At 41.4% G+C, this 19,612-nt stretch overlaps 2 protein-coding genes across 5 annotated transcripts in view; both read left to right on the top strand.

The window, feature by feature from the left end:
- The window catches only part of LOC117389601 (ribosomal RNA processing protein 1 homolog A-like), a 20,174-nt gene continuing 562 nt past the window's right edge, over positions 1-19,612 (top strand). The window contains exons 1-15 of one of the 4 annotated variants that reach the window (XM_033987295.2): positions 1-190; positions 622-701; positions 1,245-1,302; positions 2,586-2,671; positions 3,140-3,201; positions 4,076-4,202; positions 5,399-5,463; positions 6,526-6,734; positions 8,503-8,627; positions 9,299-9,396; positions 9,727-9,746; positions 10,614-10,745; positions 16,434-17,206; positions 17,998-18,150; positions 18,585-18,651. In XM_033987295.2, the coding sequence (XP_033843186.1) occupies positions 64-190; positions 622-701; positions 1,245-1,302; positions 2,586-2,671; positions 3,140-3,201; positions 4,076-4,202; positions 5,399-5,463; positions 6,526-6,734; positions 8,503-8,627; positions 9,299-9,396; positions 9,727-9,746; positions 10,614-10,745; positions 16,434-17,206; positions 17,998-18,150; positions 18,585-18,651 (2,182 nt within the window). In that variant the 5' untranslated portion in view covers positions 1-63. The remainder of the gene's footprint in view (positions 191-621; positions 702-1,244; positions 1,303-2,585; positions 2,672-3,139; positions 3,202-4,075; positions 4,203-5,398; positions 5,464-6,525; positions 6,735-8,502; positions 8,628-9,298; positions 9,397-9,726; positions 9,747-10,613; positions 10,746-16,433; positions 17,207-17,997; positions 18,151-18,584; positions 18,652-19,612) is intronic. The other 3 variants (XM_055230749.1, XM_033987296.2, XM_055230750.1) reach the window with 3 other exon arrangements.
- Positions 16,611-19,612, top strand: part of LOC117389286 (transmembrane protein 50B) — a 48,239-nt gene continuing 45,237 nt past the window's right edge. Inside the window, exon 1 of the mRNA XM_055230752.1 lies at positions 16,611-16,626. The gene's annotated coding sequence lies outside the window, so the exon portion shown is untranslated. The remainder of the gene's footprint in view (positions 16,627-19,612) is intronic.

Raw genomic sequence — 19,612 nt, 5'->3', positions numbered from 1 at the left:
ATCAGCGTGCGACGGTGCAAACGTGGGACAGAAAACAGAAGAATCCCACGTGAACGTGGAGCTATGGCGAGTGTGGCGGAGCCGGAGGTACAGTTTGCCCAGAAATTGGCCTCCAACGAGAAGCCCGTGCGGAGGAAAGCGCTGAAGAGACTGCGCGGGTACATCAGCGCCCGCTCCCGGACCCACACAGGTGAGAGCGGCCCGGAGCTTCTGTCCGCGGTACTATGTCCTCTACTCCCTGTCCCCTCTGCCCCCTGTCCGCTCTCCCCTTCGCAGGAGAGGCGCAGGACACCCGGTGTCCAGCATACCCATGTGTCAACCACACTGACCACAACTGGACTCTCTGGGCACTGCATTGGTCCGCTCTTGCTATGGGACCAAGCAGTGATATTGTCTAGATGAAGCGAAGAACACGTTTTCAGCCAGTTGATTAGAATCTGGGGATGTCTCACTCTTAGATCGGTACAGGGGCGGTCTTCGTGAGAGCAGATGAGGTTTGAGGTTTTATTCACTGTTGTCCACACACAGATCTCACACCTTAAACAGCCCCCCGTCCTCTGTACACTCGTGATAGCGCTGGTCAGATGTGTGCTCCTTCAGATGGTTCTTCTTGTGTCTCAGGGTTCTCAGAGGAGGAGCTGCTGAAGCTATGGAAAGGCCTCTTCTACTGTCTGTGGATGCAGGATAAGCCACTCCTACAGGTATGTCTTACATACAGAAGATATGAACTTTGTGGCAGTTGGGGGGTGTGTGTGTGTGGGGGGTGTGTGTGTGTGTGTGTGTGTGTGTGTGGGTGGGTGGGTGGGGGTGTGTGTGTGGGTGGGTGGGTGGGTGGGTGTGTGTGTGTGTGTGTGTGTGTGTAAATTGTCTGTGCATTTTGGATGGAGTTATCTGTGTTAATGACATGGGTAGAGGGATTCTGTTTTAGAACTCACTGCTACTTTCTGTATTTTGGTCTCTCCTTATCAACATTAATTTCCACAAACAGTTACTTAACTTTTGAAAAACTATAATAAATAAATACCACAGGTATTATCCCACAAAATCAACTCAGAATTTGAAATCCTGTCATGCACTTAAATTATAAATATAAGTTCAATTGACCTCAATTTTTAAAACCTCTGCATTTTAATAATTGGCAATAGATTAGACCCTACGGTTTAACCATGCTGCCGTTAGAGCAACACTCCTCCATACTGACACATATGCATGTTCCTGAGTACTGACTTTTGAGATGTTCTCAGGAGGAGCTCTCCACGCAGATCTCAGGCCTGGTCCACCACTTCCACAACTTAGGCACTCGTGAGTAGATCAACAGACCCACACCTCACTGCTGCACTGGTCTTTTCTTTAAGCACTTGTTTAGCCATTGTAATGCATTTTATGTCATTCATTGTACTAAGAAAAACATAAGTAACATAATTGTAAACTCAGTGATATTTGGCCAATGTCTAAATGTTTTACTTCATCAATTGTAAATACTATTACATATTTATTTAGCAATATTATTTGGCCTGTTAAGATGTTTTGCAAGTTTGACATGCATTTTACATTTTCAGTTAACAGAATGGAAATTCAGTTTGATCACTGTGAGCTAGAAATAGGCCAACATATAATTTTGCCGATCGGGCCGATATTTGCACTTTTTAGCATATCGGCTATTGGCCTTAAATCTTTATCAGAGGTTGATAGTTTGTTTTGGACGACCTGGTACCTAAAGAATACACAAAGCTTAATTTGACACTGCCATGTAAAGAGATAACTGCTCAAAATGTGACTACTCACTATTTTTATAGGTTTATAGTAAAAAAAAAAAAAAAGGCTGTGGGTGAAATTAGTAAATCTAAATCATGCAATCTGGGAAAAAGAATCAAAATCGGCCTTACACATCTGCCCAAAAATATTGACAGATATTGCTAGGTTTCTCTGGACCCTATGCAGTCTGCATCGGCATCGAGCATGAGAAAACCCATACTGGTCGATCTCTACTATATCTAATAAAACCAAAATTACTACTACTATTGAATGTAGTACAAATTATTATTTACACTACTAATGGTACTGTCCTATATGCTTCTATAATCTACAGTATGTGCAAAGCAGGCTGATTGCAGTCATGTTCTGTGGTGGTGAATGCAGACACGCTAGAAAGAGCAAAATCCTCATCAATCCGTATACTCTGACTGACTGTATTGTATCTGTAATTGAGGTTGGAACCAGACATAATTTTCACAAGATGAGACAGGACACATAGGCAATATATTGAGTCTGAAAATATAACAATAAACGATAATACTGAAATGAATTGAACAATAATTTTGATATTTGGACATCTCTAATGTTGACATGATGTTAGCAGGTCTATTGGCTGATATGTGAAATGTTGAAATGTTTTGATGTTTTTCAGACAGTTAAAGTGAAACAGTAATTTACTGCAACTTTTTACTATATATTTAAAAAATTTCATATTGACATTGGTAAATATTGGTAAAATATCACCCACAATATTGTATTTGATATTGTATCAGACTTCCTTTTTGGGACCTAAATGTTTATGTGGGTGTGTCCGCTGTGTGTGTGTCCAGAGCTGCTGTTTTTCCGGACCTTCCTGACTACAGTCAAGAGGGAGTGGACCGGGATTGACCGCCTGCGCATGGACAAGTATTACCAGGTATGTAACTCTATGATTGGACCATATATCTGACGCATGCACTTAAATGACAAGATCACAACTATGGATACAGAATTTTTCCATTAATATATAAAAAAAAAAAAAAAAATTCAAAACTATACACAACAACTTGACAAACCTGATGCACTGTGCAGTAGTGTCTTTAGCGGGACGCAGGCTGAGTTTTGACGTCAAAACTCAAAGTGACACTTTTTAAACAGGTCAGCATCTTGTTCTTGGCGAATATACTATTTTCAAAACAATAAAGGATAACATGGTGATTTAAGTATGTTATGTGTTAACAGTTAATACACCATAGAAATAAAATACTGCCTTTTTAAAAATAAATAAATATGGCTCATTATTGATGATTGTGTCTTAATTCCATTAAAGTTTCATTAACTATATAGTTGTGGTGATGTTTTCATGGATCTACTCTGACTTGTGTGTGTGTGTATGTGTTTGCAGCTGGTACGATTCGTGTTTAGGCAGATGTTTGAGCTGCTGCAGAGGAGCCAGTGGGACCCCAGGTAAGAACCACCCACATCTCCACCCAGTACCCTCACCTCCATGCAGCAGCCACACCTCCACCCACCCCTTCCATCACCTGTCACGGTAATTACTAAATCAACATCTTGTTCCAATACATGATAGATGGAGCAATAATTTTTGTGGGTCATTCATTTATCGTCTATTTTTACTTCACCGATATATCACACTTAAAAAAATTATGACACCTCCACCCCCAGCACGCGCACCTCCACCCCCAGCACGTGCACCTCCACCCCAAATAGAGCATGTCCAGTACAAATGCACACAGGGCCTGTACTCTACAAATTCTATTTTGTAATAAAGGAAAATGCGTCTTGCCTCTTTACGGATATGTTGTATAAGCATCCCTTAGGATCTAAATAAGGTTGCTGTGTGCAACTAATTATAGAGCGTTTTTATCTCTTATTTGGTCTTTTGGAGTTGTGAAAAGTGCTAATAAATCCACTGCCGTAGGTAATTAGGATGCTCAGAATGCATAAGTGAGGAATAACTTTGGACAACAGCAATCTGTTAAAAAATAAATTAGTCCTGTTTATCATATTATTTCAAAAGGGGTTATTTCTCTTCTTTGTGGTATTAACTGCTAACACGTAACATATTTACATCACCATGTTACATTTTATTGTTTTGAAAATGAGTATACATTGTTTCTGGCGACTATAGCAAATGTGGATGGGTGATATCTAAAACCGGCATCAGACATGTTTTTGATAAGAGAACAACATTATGACATGGTAGAAAACTCAAAAAATCACTTATGCATAATACCCCGGCTTCAAGACCGTAAAAATCAGATACGATACTTTTAATGAAAACCTATTTAAACATAATATGCAATGTATTTCTGTCCAGTTGCATTGCTCAGTTTTTGGAGCTGCTGTCTTCTGAGCTGCTGCAGGCTGGAGCGCCTCCTGTAGGCCTACAGATGCATGTGTTGGACCTGTACCTGAGGGAGCTGGCTGTGGTCGGAGCACGTGAGGTCAGAATGAACACATCACTGTTTTAAACACAATGTAGATGCTAAAAAAAGCACTGATGAGTATGACTGCAAAGCAAGTCAGGGACAGATTTTCAACCAGCCCTTTGCCTGTACTGGTTACAGGAGGGAACGATTTTTAAAAAGATAATATTGCATTGTTGCTGTTTTGTAGAAAAGCAAAACTAGCAACTATTTAAAAGGATGTTTAAAAATGATTAAAAATAAATCAGTATTATATAAAGTGACATGTGACTATAAAAGTACCAGGAGTGCAATGCGACGTTGCATAGCGTTTTAGTACCTTTCTGAAGGAATGTCATAATACTGTCTGTATATTGTCAGGAACCTCAGATTATAGGTATACACCCATACATAACAACAGGTGGTATTACGAAGGTTAGGTCAAAAAGATCCATAACAATACAAGTAAATATTTAAGGTAAAGAAAGGAAATAATTTGTAATAATATTTAAGGAAATAATTATAATAATTATTATAAAATGCTTTTTTTTGTCAATATTGACTGTGCCTAACGCTGCTAAGAGAGCATGAATGAATGAAACTCCTAACTCACTAAAACATAGTTAACTACTGACATCTTAATTATGATAGTGTTTTTTTTGTTGTTGTTTTTTTCAAAATTTGTAATTTTAGCTTATAATTTTACTTCCTGGTTGGACATGGTCAGCAGATATGACTGGTATACCTAGAGGTAATTCCAGTTGTTGTCTGGCAACCACAATGTTAGCTAGGGCCAAAACCTCTTACACAATAGCTATGATTAGACTAATAATAATCTTTATTTTGGTAAATTACATGTAAACTTGTACTGCGCTTTACAGGCTTGACAAAGCCTCTCAAAGCGCTACACTATAGTCATTATTCATTCACGTCCACACTTGGTGATGGTAAACTACTATTGTAAACATTCGGGCGCCACTTTCATACTAGGCAATGTAGGTGTCTTGCCTAAGGACACAATGAAAGAACTTGGTCTGAGCGGGACTCAATCCTCCGACCTTCGGGTTGAGGGACCAACGCTTTAACCACTGAGCCACTGTCGCCCCAAAGATGTAAAAATATGATCAATATTTTGCGCAGGTATCATCCCACCAAACCAAGTCAGAATTAGATCAACATGAAAACCTGTCAGATGCCATTTAAGACTTGACAATAACAAATTGTTTCTCTTATAGCTCACTGCTGATCAGAACCTGGTCTTTATCAAACCCTTTATGAAAACTGCAGCAAAGACAAAAGAGTGAGTAACCTTTAAACATTATATTATATTTAAAATGTCCTTCCAATAATCCCCCAGTTCTGTGTCGGGGTGTGTTTCAGCAAGTGACTACTAGGCATGGGACGACATTGAAATTTTGTGTTACTACGTTGTGATTAAAGATAATATTTTTAATTATTAAAATGGCTAACAGTTTAAACATGTTATGAATATGACTTTGTAATCCCTCAGTCATCCAGGTCTAATCCGTGAAGATGTTTCTCTGCTCATCCAAGCCGCTTCTTCAGTTCTGGTCAGATTGCAGGTGGACACTGCCCTCTATCTGGAGGGAGGAGCTAACTATACTGCAACTGGAAACCGCTATTGTTTTAGTTTCTGTATGTAGGCTAGGTCTATTGAGCTACACCAAGCGTGCACTGTGCCTGAGACATACAATGTTAAGTATGTCTTAGGCAATCTGACCAGAACTGAAGAAGCGACTTGGGTGAGTAAAGAAATGTCTTGACTGCTACAAGTGTTTGTCCATTTGACAGATACTGCTTTTGGCTTTTACCATGTTATTCATAATATAAAAGTATATAGTTGTACATATTCATAAGTTCCAACTTTTATTGTATTGTACTTTATTATAAGTGAAAACAGTGATGGTATGCTTCAACTAGCTCTACATGACCCTATTCTACCAGTTGGGAGCATTTCCACTAGCAATTCTGAATGGGTATCAGGCACTTTAGTATCTGCTCAGCTGAAGTTCTAACCAGGCCAACCAAGTACTAAACCATTGATCAGATCAGTTTAGTACAGAGTGCAGATGGAATATGTGATTACCACAGATTGTCCGTAGATATTGGCTTGTTGTGGACAGGTTCCACTGATACGGTACCATATTCTATAGAGTAATGGAAAACGCAACAATGCCAAGTAGGGCTGGTTGAAACGGGGCTCTCTGCTCAATCTGGTGAGGTAATAGTGATAATCTCTGTTTGTTTAACTTTTTTAATAAACAATATTATGGTTTCTTTTTTCTACAATAAACAATAGTTTATTGTCCCATCCTGATTACGCTTTCTCATACTGTTGTAGCCGTACCCTGTTCAGAGCCATTTGCAGCAGTATCTTCAGCACCATCATTGACCAGGCTCCCTTCGCCATCCAGGAGCTTCTGGAGGAACTTGAGCAGGACTCTGACTCGGGCCAGGCCTCAGAGGACCAGGAGGAGCCTGAGGAGGAGCTGAAGACCAGAGCTGAGGCCAAGAAGGCTAGATCCACTGAGGCCATGGCACCGATGAATGGTCAGGACCACCAGCACACTAACACACATCATAGTCCCATTCAGAAGAAACTGTACATACATGTACAGTGTTCCCTCATTTACTTTCAGTTACGTTCCAAAAATAACCCGCAATAAACGAAATCCAAAAAGTAGAAAACACTTTTTTACACAATTATTCTATATATTTTAAGGCTGTAAAACCCTCACCACACACTTCATACATTTTTCTCAGACTCACATATTTCACAGTTCCTCCGACTGCTCCTCTGCATCTTTGCGCTGCTCCTCTGTAATGTCTTGCAATGTCTTTTTCCTGCAGTCACTGATTCACAAAGCTAAAGCAGACTCCGTCCACATGATGGTTACAATCCTTTTTTCATCCTTGTTAAAACTTATTATTGCTGTCATCCTTATGTTACTTTCCTCTTTCTTTATGTTGAGTTCACATGTAAAGTCTCTCGTGGCTGCACATCTTGGCCGTTTCAAAGCGTCAGAGCGATGCGAATCTGTCGTTGACACGGCGCGTCTTGAGCGTTCAGGTGTCCAAAAGTTGAAAAAGGTTAACTTTTTGGCATTTGATGCGCAGCTTCAAACAATCAGAGAGTACGCTCATTATCCAGAACAAGTAGAAAAACATCAGCCACAAACTAGTAGCAACTTAATTATGCCGGGCGCACTGGCTGGCATAAAGGAGCTGGATACAGACACGCCTCCACAGAGCCAATCACCTCAGCTGATGGGTTTTGTGCAATCAATACACTATAGTCACTCTCTTAACCTGGTCTGCAGTGTTCACAAAGACAGAGACCACAATGGACGCTCAGGAGACACGTCAAGATGACGTGCATCCAGAGCCTCCAAGATCCGCATTGCGCATGCAAAATTGCACACAAAAAAAATCCACAAGTATGTATATATGTATGTGTGTATATAAATATAGAATTTTAAATGACCTCAAAAAGAGCGACATGTCTAGTGCAGCAGGTCTCAAACTGAGGAATGTTGTTCTGGTGGTACACGGATACATTCTCAGTTCTGGTGCTTGCTTCAGTTAGAATGCATTTCATATTTTTGCTGCTCTTGTGGGGAATTTTTTTTTTGTTAGAACTACATTGGCTCTGGTGTGGTCCTTTTTAAGACCTGGCTTATCCCTAATATAGACCCTGAATAGTCCTCATCTAGGCCTTGTTTACATGAGGTGGTACTCGAAAAGCCAGATCTTTTCTATGATGGTACTTAATGTAAAAATGTTTGAGAGTCACTTGTTTTGGAGTATACAGGTTTTACAGCCTTAAAATATATATGATAATTGTAAAAAAATGAAGTTTTCTACTTCGCGGATTTCGTTTATCGGCGGTTATTTTTGGAACGCAACCCCCGCGATAAACAAAATCTGTGTGTAACCTTTTTATAGCATATTTTGTCTTTTGAAGTGTTTTTGATGAAAACTGTGTGATTTTTTTTTTTTTTTTTGTCAATCCCAGATTTGATCCAACATGACTAACTTCTTGTAGGGTTTAGGGCTATACATGTCCTGTATTTTTGCTGCTGTTGCTGAAGTTTCATTAGTCTGCGTTGAATTTTTTCCAGGCCAGGCTCCCATTGGAGCAATGAAAATAGATTTTTCAGATGGCGCTAATATTTTCATTTTTTTTCAAATTTTTTTCCTGGGGTCTTCACTGACAATTAGAACTCACTAAACTCTTATTTTCAATACTAGTTACTTTGTCTATATGTTGTTGTTTATTCTTTTTAAAAGTGCTAAGCTCCTGCTCTGTTATGTTCAGGCACAAAGTCTCACCTTGAGAAGGATGATGATGATGATGAAGATGAACAGGATGAAGAAGAGGAGGATGACGGGCTGTCAGACTTGGAGCAGGTTGTTGATGAAGATGTGGGGCCTATATTACAGGTGAGGACACACAGTCGACGTCCTGAACATAAACTGTCTGTTGCGGCTTTTGAGAATCCAAGCACTTGTCTGAGACTCTACATTATTGGACTTATATGGTCAACTCGATCTAATATATAAAACACAAAGGCCACCTTAAAATTCCACCACGTTCTAACTCCAGTGTTCTGAAACCTTCCTGGACTAGCAGTTACTAAGCAGATGATACGCTGCATCTACTAATTGTTTGACTATGGCTGCGTGTATATCTGGAGGAATGTTCAGCAGTAGTGGTGACATAGTGTTGCAATATACACATTAGCAAGGCCTGATACGTTTTACATTGTCTGAAAACTCAACAAAAAATGCAAACTGGATTTTAACAACACATATACAGGAGCCTGTGATCAATACATTGATGGTTCTGTTTAGGTGTTTGATTTTCAACCAAAACTTGAGAGTGACTAACTTAAGCTGTTGGCTAATACTAGCTAGCGTGTGACTGTAATTTTATTTAAGAAGGATTTGTTTGACAGCACCAATTAGCTCAACTATTATAGTTCCAGCTAAGTTAGTTCTTTGTGGTTTTAAATTAAAGATCAGAATAAAGTGTAATTTGCGTAACAAAGATTTGGACAGAACATTGCCTCCATTTAGCTGATGTGTTATCCTGTGGTGTGCTGTGTGTTCAGTTTGAATACGGAGCAGTGGCAGATAGACTCTTGGAAGTGTCCAGTCGAGGAAACACACCCAGCCGCAACAGACAGAGACTCTACAAGATCGTCAGAGTGTGAGTGCTTTTCTGTCTGCTCCTCATCTGTCCGCTCCTCATCTGTCCGCTCCTCATCTGTCCGCTCCTCATCTGTCCGCTCCTCATCTGTCCGCTCCTCATCTGTCCGCTCCTCATCTGTCCGCTCCTCATCTGTCCGCTCCTCATCTGTCCGCTCCTCATCTGTCCGCTCCTCATCTGTCCGCCCCCCCTGCCCTGCTCCCCCTGCCCATCATCTTATGTTCTCGCCATGTTCTCGCCATGTTCTCCTCCACTACTTCTGCTCTCCTTGAATACTTCGTAGGAATTCTTATTTGTTCACACCCTAACCTCCTCTTTCTCTCTCCATAGTCTGCGAGACCTCAGCCAAGGTAAGTGCTACTCCAGCCCACAGGAGGCAGTATGGGGTTGTACGGATTAGTGGGGATGTCATTGTATCAAATTATAGTTGAATGATTGTTGTGAATAAAAACATAGACCTACAATAACAACTGGATAAGACATTTTCCCTCTATCCAGGGGCAAGACTGACTAGTGGCCGCTCCTGGTACTGAAACTCCCAGGAGCTTGGGCTCAGACAGAATTCTCCCATAGATGACAATTAACTTGTTGTTACTTTTTTCAAACTGCCTGTATTCGGTTGACATCACATGACAACTTTCACAAAGGATCATGCAGATTTTATAGGGCTTCTCTATTTTCACAACATGAACTTTGAGGATTTAAAAAATATATAAAGTGTCTAAACGTTAGGAGGGGAGGGGGTAGTGGCACGGGCCACACAGCGAGAACTTTGTTTATATTAGACAGCATGCTTCCATTGGTTCAGGACACTCAGCCCACTCCCGAAGAGACAGCACTGTGCTGGTGTATGGAACGGTGGAGGGTGAGAATGAGATTTTTTATATGATGTTCCCATCACTTGGTACCTGGGTCTCCCGTGTGAAAGTCAAGTGACTCACCAGTTGGCAGGGTATATTGATGCATATTGACAATTTTTTATTGAATTAATTTACCATAGACTTTGACATTGACAAACTTGAACAAAGTGAGTCTCACTGTCATCATCAAATGTGCAGTTGTGATCCCTCTCCCAAACAGTTTTAAGACTTACACTAATGTTTTTGACCAACTAAAAAAATGGGTGACTTAAATGACATTAAATGACATTAAATGGATGACATTTAGATTCTGATATTCAATAAAATATGTAAGCGCGTTCTGTTCTGGTCTGACAGGGAGCTTCCCTCAGGATGAGTACCCAGATGAAGTGTCCACTGACGAGGATGACGACGACTTCGGCAGCAGGAAGAGGATGAAGAGGAAGCACACCGAGGAGGAAGAGGAGGAGCCTAAGAAAAAGGCTAAAGGTGATTCCAGCAAACACTATTGTGGATTTTTCACTACATATAATAATGCTTATGTGAATGCAAGAGACCAATATCCTATTTCCTGCATGTCTGATGAAGAGGAATGAGAAATTTTGGATTTACAAAATTTAAAAAATAACTAAATTAAAGTTGACTTTGTATTGGTTTAGTCACTGACCAGTTCAGAAAATTTTTGTACTGAATCATAATTGTATTGTTTGAATCATTGAATGATGCCACAGCTGAAAGAAATTGGTAGGCTATAACTTCTACCTACTCCTTTTGATTTTTTTCCATTTTTATATATATACAAGTTTATTTGAACTCTCTGATAGTTTCCGTGGGTCGTTATCCTCAAGAAGCGCAAGAAGTCACGGTGTTTCTCACTGACTATAAAACAGTAAAACATGTCACAGACACTTATTTACATGCACTCTGGGAATGTACACCAGTTCAGGTTTTTTGGAACACAGTTACACACAAACTCAGAGATGGGGAGGGAGGAATTCTGCAGCTCAGTATGTCTATGTTTACTTGGCATTATTACAACTTTCACCATACCACCTAAATATAAAAACAGTTTGTTGACATCTCTAACTATTGCCAAGAAAATAATTCTACAAAACTGGAAATCAAAACACTCAATAAACATCAAACACTGGTCTAACTCTCTCATTCATCACATTTCAACCTCTCAAATGACAACATACTTTGAGGATGACATACAGTCTTTCATGGGAACCTGGACACCATTCATAAACCACATTAATATTGTTTTCAATCAGTTATCAATATCAACAAAATAAACTCCACCATTAGACTATTATAACACCATTAACATAATTAATTAATGAGAACGCCATGCACAAAATATTGTATGTTTTTCTCTGTCACTGGGTGTTCTTCAAAAAAATAAACATTTGTTGAACATCACCTGTGATAGCAATTGAATCTTTGCGGAAGTGGGTCAGGACTCCCAGCAGAGAATGTCAGGTCCACTGAGAAGCATGTCATTTATTGAAACACCTTCATATTTGGAGCTGGAGTTGAAAAGTACTGTTATTTGGTCCAACTTTTGTGGGGGATACACATCAAATATGGGTAGATACCTACACTCCTGGTCTTCTTTTAATGGAGGGGCTGGCTCTGCTTGTCCTGTATCAAACATTTTTTGCATGAAGTCAATTAAGTGTTTCTTCATTGTGGGTTTTTTGTTCACTGTGTAATGAAGTGAGTGAAGTCTTTTCAGAACCTGAGGTTTGTTATTTGGGAGGTTTGTCTTCTATGGAGAGTACAGGTTTATCATTATGTTGTGTTCTCTGGAATACCTGTCTGCCAACATTGTCTGTTTCTGGCTCAAGAGGATACACCGAGGCATTGAGGTTTGCATTGTGAGTTGCGTTGCTCGGACTCTTTCACTTGAATGACATTGTTGCATGGGCAGAAAACAGTAGCACATCCATTTTGAAGAATGTTTGTTCTGTAGACTTTGGTGTTTTTCGTTTTATGCTTTTTGTCTCTCCCATAATGACCCATCTGAGGTCCAGATGCTGAGCATATGGTTAATTTCTGAGTCCATTGTGCTGTTCGCGAACCTTATGCACTTGAAGAATGTCTCTGCCTAGGAGGAGGAGGATGTCTGCCTCTTTGTCAACAGCAGGTATTAGGTGCTTTCAGATGTGGGTAGTAAATGACTGGGATGGGATTTCTGATTTGTCATCAGGTATCATGTCACATTCTAGGAGGGAGAGGGACATGTACTGAGCTGTCCAGCAGTTCAATAACAAAGTTTTTTGCAAGCCTGCCTATGACTTCCATTACACCTGCATAAGTTTTTAGTGTCTATGGCTCTAACTGTCCTTTGACTTTGAATATGTTGAAAAACTCAGTTTTTGCTAATGAGCGGTTGCTTTGCTCGTCGAGGTCTGCATATATTTTGACTGCTCTGTTAGGTTGGTCAGCAGGGAACACTTTTGCAAAGCATATTTTAGAGCATGATCTTGGGCTGAATGCGCTACTTTTCCTTCCTGGGATCTGCTGTAGCCACTCCTCCAGTTTGGGGGGTCATGGCCCTGAGTGCTCCGATGTCTACGGGCACCACTGACACCTTCACCTTCCACCATAATGTCCGGTTAGTTCGCCAGCACCATTCTGTCAGGTAGGATTTCTTTATATCAGCCACTAAAGTTATGTTCCAGTGGTACATCCCGTGCAGGGGCTTGTCCTTCCATGATGGTTCCTCCATCACCACTTCCTCTGCACTCCACTGTCTGACACATTCGCTGAGCACGTCATCTGTTGGGGCCTTGTCCTTGATGTACTTATGGATCTTGGATGTTTCGTCCTGGACTTTGGCTCTCACTCACTAGTCCTCGGCCTCCTTCCTTGCGGCTAGCCTACAGTCTCAGGGTGCTGGATTTGGGATGGAACCCGCCATGTATGGTTGTCTGAGGTAATCGGCCGTGGCTGCTTTCCTTGTTTCCTCTTCAGGATTGCCATTTGCTTGTGGGATACCAAGGTACTTGGGAGGGAGACCCCTTCTGTATGAACTACCTTCCCTCTCTTTGTCACCATCCGGCTACACTTCTCAAGCCCGAATGACATTCCAATGTCTGTGCTGTAGATCCTGGTGGTGTGGATCAGTGAGTCAATGTCTTGCTCATTCTTGGCGTACAGTTTGATGTCATCCATGTAGAGGTGACTGATGGTAGCCCCATTCCTGAGTCGGTGTCCATAGCCAGTGTTGCTGATGATTTGGCTGAGGGGATTCAGACCAGTGCAGAACAGCAGTGGGGACAGTGCATCTCCTTGGTATGTGCCACATTTGATGGTCACTTGTGCAAGTGGCTTGCCATTGGCCTCAAGGGTGGTTTTCCACAACCTCATCAAGTTTGCAATGAAGGTTCTTGGAGTCCTGTTGATGTTGTACAGCTCCAGGCACTGAGTGATCCGTGTGTGGCATTGAGTTGTAGGCTTTCTTGTAATCAATCCAGGCAGTGCACAGGTTGGTCTTACGCATTCTGCAGTCTCGGGCGACTGTTCGGTCTACCAGGAGCTGGTGTTTGGCTCCCCTGGTATCTTTATCGATGCCCTTCTGTGCTGTGCTCATGTATTGGTCCATGTGCCCACTTATCTTAGCCGCGATTAGGCCTGACATGAGCTTCCATGTTGTCGAGAGACAGGTTATTGGCTGATGGTTGGATGGGGCTGTACCCTTTGAGGGATCCTTCTGGATCAGGATCGTACCCCCTTCGGTTAGCCATTCAGGGTGAGTCCCCATCCATTAGCAGCTGGTTCATTTGTGCTGCCAGGCGCTCATGGAGAGCAGTCAGCTTCTTTAGCCAGTAGGCTTGGATCGTGTCAGGGCCTGGTGCGGTCCAGTTTTTCATATCTGAGACTCTTTCCTGGATGTCTGCCAATGTGATAATGATTGGATTCTGTTCAGGGAGGTTGCTGTGGTCTTCTCTCAGAGCCACCAGCCACTGTGCATTGCTGTTATGTGATGCCTCTTTCTCCCATATACTTTTCTAGTACTGTTCGGTTTCCAGCCTTGGTGGGTCTGCTCTGGTGTTATTACCCTGCCATTGAGCGTACACTTTTGCCGGTTGTGTTGCGAACAGACTTCGAGAGATTCGTCTGGCTTAATTAACTTATGTGTACCTCTTTAGGAAGCTGGCCAAGGTTTGGAACCTTTGTTTGGCAGTTTCCAGTGCTTCAGGTATGGGCATCTGGCTGTACCTCTTGAGTACTTGTTTTTTCATCGCACCTCTCTGGGCCTCTGACAGTTAGGTCACTTCTCTCTGCACTTCCTTGATTTTAGCCTCTAACCGTCGTTCCCATGGTGGGTATTGTTTCTCATGGCTCCCATGGTTGCTCTTATAACCAAGCATCTCTAGGATCACTGCTGCTGAAGTGTATATCAGCTCATTGGTCTCTGTGATGGTTGAGGTAGAGATCGCTCTCAATGCTACATTCACATCTTCTAGGAGATTTTCAGATGGTACTTCACTTAGTCTCTGCAGGTGGCATCGGGGTTGCCTTGTGTTCATTCGGGCCATGATCTTATCTTTCAGGTCAGTCACTGCCTCGCTCAGCCTGATACTTACTGGGGCTTCGTACCCAATCTCCGGTTGGGGAGTTAATGTTAACTCCCCTCTGACCTGGCGTCCTGGCTCCCCCTTGCCGGTACATATTTTGTGTTGTACCTCGTCAACCTCAAGTTGTGACAGTAGTTGCCATTTGCGGATGGTTGTAACACTGAGCTACTAGTTGCATAAGCTATGGATGACTAAGCAATGTTCAGTTCAACAGCTTGATGTCATGATACGGCAAAAAAATCAAATCAAACATTTTTTTGCACACACTGAAATACTAGGAGTTACTGCTAGTTATTAAAAATTGTAATCACCCAAGCATTTTCATTCTTACCATATCCCATCATAAAAAAAAAGTAAACTGCCTTCAATTACATTTGTATAGATAAGTAATCTAATTTTAATAGTTTAAATTAAAATGAGATGGGATGATTTTTGCACCATAATCCTGTTTTTTTTCATATAAGAAATCAAGAGTAAACCTTTTCATAATACATTTTTTTTTCTCTCTATTGTTAAAAACATTACCAGCCCTAGTTTGATTTATTCTTCTAGTTGGTAACATGCACTAAACAAAATGAACCTTATGTTCATTAAGCTTCAATAAATGGAAGATAAATGCACTTTTTTGTGAAAATTGGGTTGATTATGAAGTAAGGTGTTGAAAGGCTTTACTGTTTTTACTGAACAACATCAGATCGATTTCAAATATACTGTATCAGATTGTATCGAATTAAAAGTGCTCTGTATCGAGATACATATCATATTTTTGCCTATGTATCGAGGGACGTATCGTAACGGCAACTTCTTAATGAAACCCAGCCCTATAATAACCCTAGACAACAGCTCAGACACAATAGAGCTCCCTCTGTTGACAGCAATACCCCTGAACTGTGGGGGAAAAAAAAAAAAAAAGACAAATCTGATACACTGATGACAGCCGGTATCGGATATTAATGAAAGAAGCAAGAATGATACAAAATCTGACTCCAGATATGCTAGGCCTGTCACGATAGGATTACTATATCGACTTATCTTTCAGTATATTAAAGTTGACACAATATGTTTTAGAGCTCAATATTTATCGTGGTTATAGTTTATTTGCAAAAGTGGATATATTTTTGTTATTTTTCTCGTAATACAATAACATTTGCACTGTAAAGTGTTTAATAAGTCACTTCTATGACTAATTATTGCTTCATTATGCTATTTGTTGCACCTTATTTCTTTTAATGATGATGTCTATTTAAAAATCATTTATGGGATTATCCTGCCTTATTTTAATTGTGTCAGTGGCATGAATTATTTTCAGTATTATCGTTTATCGCAATGTTTATCTGTAACAATGTATCGCGTGACAAAATACCATTACCGTTACCATGACAGGCTTTTTTTCTTCTTTTTTTTTTTAACTATGGATCATACCTGTACAACTGATGGATTACACAGACATGTAACAGGCCTAGTTGTAGCATCTCAAAAGGGCTCTGATACATCTCCTTTAAACTTCCTTGCAAATATCAGCCCGATGTCGTTATTTGATGCTCACTTGTTTCTTCTTTGTCCTTCATGTGTGTATTAATGTTTGTTTCAGGGAAGAAGCCCCTAACGCCCAGTGCTGAACCCACCAGCTCTGTGTCCAGTGAGGAGGTCAAGAAGAAACGCAAGAAGAAGAAAAAAAAGAAGCCATTAAGTCCATCAGAGCCCACAGATGCAGAGTCCACACCAGAAATACAGCCATTGGAGCTGACACAAGACCAACCAGAAAATCAGTCAGAGCCAGCTAAGTATCTTCAAGAAAATGACACAAGTCCACATTTAAAAAAGAAGAAAAGAAAAAAGGCAAAAAAATCTGGAGTTTTGAACGTGGAGCAGCAAAACGGACCAACATTAGAGAAGCAAAATGCACCTTCTGATCCCAAACCCAGCACTGCTCCTTCAGACACGCTTTGGACCGAAACACCCAAGCACCCAGGCGAGGAGGAGAGGGACATGGCACAAGATGCCCAGGACACAGCACAAACTACCCCAAAGAAGTGGAGGAGGAAAAGAGGAACAGAGGGCTCTGAACCAGGACCACAGCACCAGGAGGTCACCCTGGAAACGCAAGTTGAGAACTCAGTGCAGCCAGAGCCTAAGAAGATCAAGAAGAAGGTAAAGGAGAAGGCTGTGGAGACAGGAGCAGAGGAGACTCGGGAGGAATCTGAAGCTCCAGCTTTAACTGTGAAGGCCACCAAGAAACGTAAAGCTGCTGGACAGAAGAGGGCACAGGAGGACACAGGGATGGGTAAAAAGAGGAAGAAGAAGATCCCGGTGGAGTTTGAGTATGAGGCAGAGGAGTTCCAGGAGGAGATGACCACAGGAAAGGTGAGTATCTGAGCTGGGGTCTGCTGGGGGGTGCTTCTGGGGCTCCTTTAACCTGTTGCGAGGAAGGAATAGGCTGAATACTTGGTGTCTCTTTAGACAATAGAATGTGAGTTTCAACATACGTTTTTTCTTTCTTTTATATTGCCTTATATCTGTGCAATCCCTCAGTGGTCCATGTGCATCTACTAGTCTATGTCGTCTTATACTTGTTCTGATACAGCTCAAGATCATTCTAAAGCTTTTCATGAAAAGTTCATTTCTGTCCTGTGAATGGGACTTTTTTAGTTTTGATACTTGCTCAGTATTTAGTTTCAATACTAGATTTAGTATTGATTAGTATCAAATTTTCAATGCTTTTGACAACTCTAATATCACACCCAGAGCTGCTGAGGTGACCCACTTTGTAGTAGGGATGGGATGATATTAAAATTTATACTCACGATTATTGCTTATTCAGAGGCACAGTTCCTGTCTGGGTCAGCCTTTCTAGGGTAAGGGGCATTTGAGGACCTGGTTCATTGTGTGTGCATTTGACCCACCTCCTGCCATGTGCGTTTGAACCTCCTATCGTGTGCGTCCGTTGGACCCACCTCCTGTCGTGTGTGTGTGTGTGTGTGTATGTATGACCTGCCTCCTGCTATGTGTGTGTGCGCATTTAACTTGCCCCCTGTCGTTTGACCCACCTCTTATTGTGTTTGCATTTGACTCACCTCTTGTTATGTGTGCGTGTGCGTTTGACCCTCCTCCTCCTGTCTTTTGTGCGTATGACCCATCTCCTGCTGTGTGTCCAGCCCTCGGACCCTCCTCAGAACCCCTTGAGCTCCAGGCCTCAGAAGCCCCAAAAGCTCCACAGGAACAAGAGAGCACATTCAGATTTTGTGAACTTCCAGAGCAGCGGTCCTCCTCCTGCTCCTTTGTTCTGCAGAGCCCTCTGCACCAATACGGTACACACACCAAGCCATGGAGGAGCCTGTTTGAATCCACTTTGTCTAATATCTCTGGAGAGCCTAACCATCCCCCATGAGGTCCAGTGTCTTGTGGTGTGGCACTGCTAGCTGGTCTAATGGTCAGGTCACAGTGAATAGGCATATTGCCAGATGTTGGTCCTGCAACCTCTCCCACACTTCACAGTGCACTGCCCTTCTATAAAGACACGTTATCTACCAAGAGGTCTTAGAACCTAGCTGGAGTTTAGAGGTCTACAGGCATGCTAGGAAATGCATTGGGGTTCTTATACTGGTGTTACCATTTTTCTGTCTTTTCTCAATCTTAAAGATTCATTTAAATTATGTTTTTTACAAAATGGTCATAAGAGAAAATGTAGTTTGGTACCCTTGAGCCCATCTAGTAAGTTTGACTTGCTTCCTTGACTTTTCAGAAGAGTGCCACTCCCAAGTTGGACTCGAAGAAGGTGCGCTTTGGCCTGAAGAACAACCAAACAGCAGGTAAGGGTCACACACCTTCAGATTATTTCTGCGACACATGTCACATGACTAGACGTGCTGCAGCATCAAAGCAGTGAACATGTTCTTTTATATATTATGGCTGTCTGTGTTCACCTGAGTGCAGTGCCTGTTCTGCTCTCATCATCATAAACACTAGTAAAAGAAAAATTCTAATCTATCAACTGGACAAAAAGTGAAGATGTTTCACTGCTAATCCAAACCACTTCTTCAGTTCTGGTCAGATTACTTGTGGACACTGCCTTATATCTGTCAGAAGGGAGGAGCTAACTACACTGAAACTAAGACACCTGTTGTTTACAGTTTCCGTTTGTTGGCCAGGTCTAATGAGCTACACTAAATCTGAACTATGAGTGAGTCATAATTAGCATAATCATTCAACCCCCTATTGGATGCATTCACACGTATTAGCATATTGGCTAGCCCTATTGTTTTGATTTAGGTCATAGGATGGAGTTATAGATGGAGGATAAATGATGTCTAAAGTCTCCATTCTTGTTCAAAGATGTATCATCTTTCCTAACAAAAATTGCTTCTTTGACTCCCCTCTCAAACCATTTCTTTTCTTTGGCTAAGATCTGTACTTCACTATCTTTAAAGGAGTGGTTAGTGGCATTGAGATGGAGACGTACGGCAGACTGGGGTCCCAAGGAGCTCACAGCAGTCTTCACTACACTGAATGGAGTAGACCACATTGCTTTGTTTGTGGCTCGGGTTTTGTCCTTTGGGTGAACTCGTTTCTGTCTTAAAGTGTTTGTAGGTTTGAAATAGAGTGAGAATTTATGCTGTCTGAAAATTCTTGCAGGCTTTTCAGACACACCAGCTGTGTAAGGAATGGTTACACCTTTTCACCTTCTACATTCAGATTCCCTGTTTTCCATTTTTTTTTCTCGTGCAGCTATTTAAGGCCCATTTTGGAAATCCACAAGCAGAGAGGGCTTTC

Source organism: Periophthalmus magnuspinnatus, chromosome 21 (genome assembly GCF_009829125.3).
Source record: "Periophthalmus magnuspinnatus isolate fPerMag1 chromosome 21, fPerMag1.2.pri, whole genome shotgun sequence".
In the NCBI taxonomy this organism is placed as follows: domain Eukaryota; kingdom Metazoa; phylum Chordata; class Actinopteri; order Gobiiformes; family Gobiidae; genus Periophthalmus; species Periophthalmus magnuspinnatus.
This window is presented reverse-complemented; position numbering and strand designations above follow the sequence as displayed.